Genomic DNA, 6,903 nt, shown 5'->3' on the forward strand with positions numbered 1-6,903 from the left:
GCTTCACTTGTGTACATTTAAGGCAGATTTTTTAGGCCAGGTGTGGAGGGGATTAATCAATTATTGCTGCTGCTGCCATCAGTATTACTACCTTGAAAATTTGAAGGGGTTTTAGCCATATAATATAGATAATCTACTTTTCCAGATACCTGAATAGTTTTGAACTTTGATTTGTAAATAATACTGATTGGTGGGTTTGTCACTTGGACAGATTGGGTTTTGCTTCTACAGTATCTCTTTTATGGGATATGGTTATTTGAAGAATATATTTACTTTTTACTGTAATTTTATAGTTACACTTTTACTATAATCTTTATCTACTTGTTTTTCTCTAACTTTATTGCAGGCTTAATGAAATTTAAATGGGGGGAAGTAGAGGGATTCAGACTTGCAAGATTACAAACAAGATTCTCCCTTTTAGACTTAAGTATTTGAATTTGAAAATTTTTATTGCAACTTTGTATAACAGGTTAAGGAGAAACAGAAAAATAAATTTAGATGCTGGTATTTGTATCAGTTTCCTTTGCATGAAGACAAATGGTTGGCAGGATGGATTTAAGTAGAAATTAAGGTATTTTGGAATCAACCATTTTGTATTTAAGCTGCTGTGGACCTGATTCCTAGATAAACAAGTTTCCTAGATTTCAAAGTTTTAACAATTTTTTGCACTAATTTAATTCATAAACTTGTTTAGTGTGTTTTGTCACACTAAACAATCTTCCTGTCTATCTCAGATTATAATTTCCTTGTATAGTGTCTTCATGATAACTTTTTGAAAGGATAAATTCTTGAGAAACATAGTGTTAAAATTTTAATTTGTTTAAAAGATTTTGTGTTTGTGTATGGGATGTGCATATCTCTCTAATAAGCACTTAAGATAGGATATTGTAAGTATTTTGAAAACATGGTGTACATTTTCCCCTTTCAGTATAATAATCATGAAATTCGTTCTGGAAAACACATTGGTGTCTGCATCTCGGTTGCCAACAATAGGCTTTTTGTGGGCTCTATTCCTAAGAGTAAAACCAAGGAACAGATTCTTGAAGAATTTAGCAAAGTAACAGGTAAGTTGGATTTATTTGGAAGGAGGTGCAACTTTTAATACTGAAGGTAATTGCGTACTTCTGTGTGACAAGCACTGTTTTAAACACTACATTTATTGACTAATTGTATTTTCACTACACCCATATGAAGTAAGGAAAACAGGCACAATAAGGTTTGGGGAAATAACCTGAATGTTATGTAGTTAGTAAGGAATGCAACTGGGATTTGAATTCAGTTTGCAGAATCGTTGTGCATCCCTGTTTTGGAGTATTGTATTTCTTTGTTCATATGCATTTCTAGGTGGTAGTTGACATTCTTAGTAGGATTGTTTGATATGAGTGTGTAATGGTTTGACTTTTTCCGCATTGTCAATACGGTGCAATTTCTTTGAACTGTAAAGCATTTTATAACAGTTATGGAATGACAGACTGCTTTTATTTAAAATTTTTTTTTGTCTACCTAGAATATTTTAACAAATTATCAGCTTGTTACTAGTCTCAAGGAACTTTTGAAATTTTTATATAATAACTGGTATGTTCTACTTCATTTTAAATAAAGCTAATCAATACCTGAGGCTAGAAAAGTATCATTTAAAAAGTTTTTAGTGTTCATTTGCATAACAAGAAAAATTTCTAACCATATCTGACCTATACTGCCATTTTACAAAGCAACTATGTAAAGATTTTATGCCTCTCATTAATGGAAGCAAAATTGGCCTTAGATCTAATTAAAAAGAACGTGGTTTTTTTTTTTTTTCTGTGTTGGAAATATTTGAAAGAGTTTTGGAAAGGTAAATTATCTGTTGAGTCCCCTGTAAAGATAAGTGATTATTTTTTATGTTGATGTTCAAGTATTAGAAAAATAAATCCTTTGATCTACTTGTTTTTGTTATTTTATCTAATTTTTCTGGAATGGTTGCTTACTTTCAGAGGGTCTTACAGACGTCATTTTATACCACCAACCAGATGACAAGAAAAAAAACAGAGGTTTTTGCTTTCTTGAATATGAAGATCATAAAACAGCTGCTCAGGCAAGGCGTAGGTTAATGAGTGGTAAAGTCAAGGTCTGGGGAAATGTTGGAACTGTTGAATGGGCTGATCCTATAGAAGATCCTGATCCTGAGGTTATGGCAAAGGTAAATGGAGTCAAGTTAAAATTTTTTGAGCAGTTGATGGGAGGGGGAGGTTTTGGGGATGGGGGGACTTACAAAACTATTGTGTACTTTTTTAAAACCACATTTTTGAAAGTGAAAAGTGTTCTTTATTAAGGCCACAATACCAGAAATGGGACCATGGAATACTGTTGCACACAACAGAGCATGAAAAGTGACCACAGAGTTTATTTGAGGAAACCTGACCATAATGGTGTAGCTATCACACTCATGATAAAGTAGTTACCCTACATGCTGCGGAAATGGTTTACTTCATTTTTGTATGGATTTCTAGAGCAATCTCTTTTGAGTTTTTGAATGGCGCTATTAGCTTGGGTGACTTTTGTGTTAAAAGTCCTACTTCTAAAAATAGTGGATGTACTGGCCTCAGCAGAGCTGCTGCACTTACAAGGTTTATCTATTATTAGTTACCTGCTTCAGCAGTCAGTTGAGACATTCTATGAGAACAAACATCTCGAGTCAATACTTTACTTAGTAATACAGTTTGCAGTTATTTTACCCTTTGTCCTTTAAGAATCTCCTTTAATGGTTACAGGCCAGGAAGTACAATTAAGTTCACTTAAATCAAGAGATGAGTGAAATGCCAGTGTCTACGTGGTAACTTTTTTTAAAGGATAACTTTTTTCAATTTATTTTTAGAAAGGAAGAGAAGTGAGGGAGAAAGAAAGGGGAAAGAAACAAGGATGTGTGAGAGAAACATGAATGAAACACTTGCCTCTTGCAAGCCCCAATGGGGACCTGGCCGGCAACCAGGCATGTGCCCTGATAGAAAATACTGGTGACTTTTTGGTTTGTGGGCCAGTGTTCAATTCACTGAGCCACAACAGCCAGGGGCAGGACGAGGAGTCTTCAGAACAGCTGCTTAGGATTCTTTTTTCCTCTGGCTTTTTAAACTCTTATTGGGTTAACACTTTGGATGAAGAAATGTGGATGCTTTTTAAGTATTCTAGGAGCAAATGATAATGTTCCTTAGTCAAAAAGATCACATTTTATAATTGTACTTTTGATGAGTTTTCAGGATTGAAAATTTATCTTAATGTTTTGAACACTATCTTTCCCCTTAGCTGAGATTTTTAAAAGCTGGTCCTAATTAGTTTTTGACCACCTGCATTAACTGTTAAATTTTCAACAGCTATTTCAGAGGGGTTGGTATTTACATTGTTAGTAAATAGCCACCTCTGTTGTAGTTGGAAAATAATTATTTAATAACTATTACGCATGTGGTCTTTTTTGAGCAGAAGGTACAGAGTTACCATATATCCCTTGCCCACAATGAGCGGCCTCCCCCCCACTATCATTTACATCAGATTTATACATTTTTTACAATCAGTGAACCTGTACTGACAGTATAACTCAAAGTCGGTAGTTTACATTGGGATTCATTCTTGATGGTGTACATTCTCTGAGTTTGACCAATTTGTGACATGTATTTACCATTATAGTATCATACAGAATAGGTTTGCTGTCTTAAAAATCTCCTTGATTTGCCTATTCATCATTCCCTCTCTTCTAACCCCTGGCAATTATTGATATTTTTACTGTCCATAGTTTTGTCTTTTTCAAAGTGTCACATAGCTGGATACTTAGAATCATAAAGTATGTAGCTTTTTAAAGTTATATGCATTTGTTTCTTTCATGTCTTTCATGGCTTGATAGCTCATATAACACTAAATAACAATTCCATTGTCTGGATGTACCACAGTTTATCCATTTACCTACAAAAGGATATCTTGGTTGTTCACAAGTTTTGGCAATTAAGAGTAAAGCTGCTGTACACATACACATGCACATTTTTGTGTGTAAGTATTTTCAGCTCTTTTGTGTAAATAACAAGGAGTATAATATGGATAGTTTGTTAGTAGCTGCTCTCCAAATTGTTTATACCATCTTGCATTCCTACCAGCAATGTTCCTGTTGCTCCATATCCTCAGCAGCATTTGGTGATGGTAAATGTTTTGGATTTTGACCATTCTAATAGGTATGTAGTGGTAGCTCACTGTTAATCATGGTTTCCTAATCACATGATGTTGAGCATCTCATCATATGCCTATTTATCATTTGTGTGTCTTTTTTGTGGAGATACCTGTTCAGGTTTTTTGCTCATTAGATCCACCTGTTAGCATTCCTTGGTATTTACCCAAATGAGTTGAAAACAGTTTTGCTTTTTTTTTTTCCTCCTGATGGATTGTGACTAAAGTTAACTTTGCAGGATAGGGTGGTGGTGGTTTGAAAATTGAAACCTTTGGAAATACAGAGTTTCTGTTTTTTCTTACATTTCAGGTAAAAGTGCTGTTTGTACGCAACCTTGCCAATACTGTAACAGAAGAGATTTTAGAAAAGGCATTTAGTCAGTTTGGGAAACTGGAACGAGTGAAGAAATTAAAAGATTATGCTTTCATTCATTTTGATGAACGAGATGGTGCTGTTAAGGTAAATAACTGATAGATTTGATAGATTATAAGGAATTATAAGCATCAAAGTGGATGCTTATTTATTAACTTTTTAAAAGATTTTTATTTATTTTTAGAAAGAGGGGAAGGGAGGGAGAAAGAGAGGGAGTGGCCATTGCCTCTCATAGGTCCCTACCTAACCCAGGGATCAGACCTGAAACCTAGTTGTGCGCCCTGACTCAGGATCGAACTGGTGAACTTTGGCTTTGCAGGACAACACCCAACCACTGAGCCAGATCAGTGAAGACTGAAGTGGGCTAACTATTTTTAGTCATCCCAGAATCAGAATGTTTTTAAAAAATTGAAGGAAACTCAGGTCATGTAATCAACTCATACTTTACTCATACATACTAAACTTTATTGGCCTTAGCAAATTATATACCTGACTAAATCAAAAACATAATTTGTTGAAGAGCTGGATCTTTAAAAAAAAAATCTAACCTATTTTCTTCCATCTTTCCAACACTGATGATAAATGATGTTTTTAAGACTTCAATCATAATTGATTTAAATTCCTTTTATATTGATCAATAATTCATTTTTTAAGGCTATGGAAGAAATGAATGGCAAGGACTTGGAGGGAGAAAATATTGAAATTGTTTTTGCTAAGCCACCAGATCAGAAAAGGAAAGAAAGAAAAGCTCAGAGGCAAGCAGCAAAGAATCAAATGTAAGTGAAAGTTGTATGAGTTTTAATGTCGATAGATTAACTGGTAAATAACAGGTGTTGCTCAAAACCTGATAAACAAATCCATTAACATGTCTTTACCTTTTAAAGACTTGAAAACTTTGAGGCACAGAGAAATGCCAAGAATCTCAAGAGAGGTTATTGAGCTCTTGCTGTTACCATAATGTGAAAATAATCATAATTCTAAATCATTGAAATTTATATAATAAATGGAAATCATTCCAGGTTCTTTCCTACTTTATTTTCAGCATGTGCTCCTGAATATTTGTTTCAAGTATTAGCTGACCAAAAGTGTTAATAATACATTTTGTTAAAGGGTAGAGAGTCTTTTCTCAGAGGTAGGCAATATTAAATCTTCAATTACGATAAACTCTGCTTCCTATGTACCAGAAAGAGACTGATAGTGCCTTTGGCCACCCCAAAGATTTCATGTACTATACATGGGTTTTGAAAAATGAAACGAGTGTGGTTAAATAAGCAAACAACAGTTGCTGAGATAAGAAAACTGTAATTTGTACTAATTGGATCTTTTTAGCATACCTGTAAAGGAATATCTGCTCATTAAGACAGTGAAGGAACTGAGGTAGGTGTGAAAGAAGTCTGCAATTTTAAAATACTGATTGGCAATTGATTTCTAAGGAGGAAAGGGAGTAATTGCTGTTAGAAGTAGGAACAGTAATCACTGTACTTAACTATATCAGGCCAATGTTCTGTCCATTGCCTTATGTGGATACAAAAGAGGAGGTGGGAGACTTCTACTTATATTTGTTACATAATTAGAGAAGTAATTAAGTTTAGTTTATGCAGTTGGTTGTGCAGTTATTCAAATTGGTAAATTCTGGGCCTTAGTCTTTAGTTTTAAAGTGATTTGGATTAAATTATTTAAGATGCCTTACACTATTGTTATCTAAGTGATCTTCTATGCTTGTGTTCTAGAAGGTGTTCTTTATACTTGGGTAGTATAAAAGGAAGACTACAAAGAACTAGGTTTTGAAGGGGAAGCTAGTGCTGTATATCTCAAACCTCTTAGCATACTATTTGCAGTGAAAATACTCATCTCCTTCAGAAGACAGTTATCGTACTGTAGTTTATTGGAGTAGTGGCAGACTAAGTGTGGGAGATTATATAATATGTGATTACAGCAGTTACAGTTATGACTTGATAGATGGAGGTAATACTAAATAAAAGATGGGGCATGTCAGTATGTTTTCATATTTGAAAAGGAGAACAGGTCAAAAAAGATTGGTTGCATGGATACTTGTACTTGAACTTGCTGCAGTGATTCACTGATTTTTCTCTTTTTTTAATTGAAGTACATTTCTATTTACTCCTCATTGTGTTCCTTTGAGTTGAGTCCTCTATTACCCAATTTGAGATGAGGAAACAGGAACAGAGGTAAACTTGCCTAAGGTCAGTCCCACACAGCTAGTAAGTAGTGAAATTGGATTTGAACCAAGGCAATCTGGCCCTAGGATTTTCACTCTTATGCACTATACTCTCTTCCACAGTTATTAACATTTTGTGTACAGTAATTTTTGGTTATGAGGGCTG

General features: G+C 34.3%; 1 protein-coding gene across 4 annotated transcripts in view; it reads left to right on the forward strand.

The window, feature by feature from the left end:
- SYNCRIP (synaptotagmin binding cytoplasmic RNA interacting protein) overlaps window positions 1-6,903 on the forward strand; it is a 31,447-nt gene that overhangs the window by 15,737 nt on the left and 8,807 nt on the right. For all 4 annotated transcript variants that reach the window (XM_037039459.1, XM_037039458.1, XM_037039456.1 and 1 more), the window contains 4 exons: window positions 929-1,064; window positions 1,974-2,179; window positions 4,496-4,645; window positions 5,213-5,334. In XM_037039459.1, the coding sequence (XP_036895354.1) occupies window positions 929-1,064; window positions 1,974-2,179; window positions 4,496-4,645; window positions 5,213-5,334 (614 nt within the window). The remainder of the gene's footprint in view (window positions 1-928; window positions 1,065-1,973; window positions 2,180-4,495; window positions 4,646-5,212; window positions 5,335-6,903) is intronic.

The sequence above is a fragment of the Sturnira hondurensis genome, unplaced genomic scaffold (genome assembly GCF_014824575.4).
Source record: "Sturnira hondurensis isolate 20B ecotype Veracruz unplaced genomic scaffold, ASM1482457v3 Scaffold0025370, whole genome shotgun sequence".
In the NCBI taxonomy this organism is placed as follows: Eukaryota; Metazoa; Chordata; class Mammalia; order Chiroptera; family Phyllostomidae; genus Sturnira; species Sturnira hondurensis.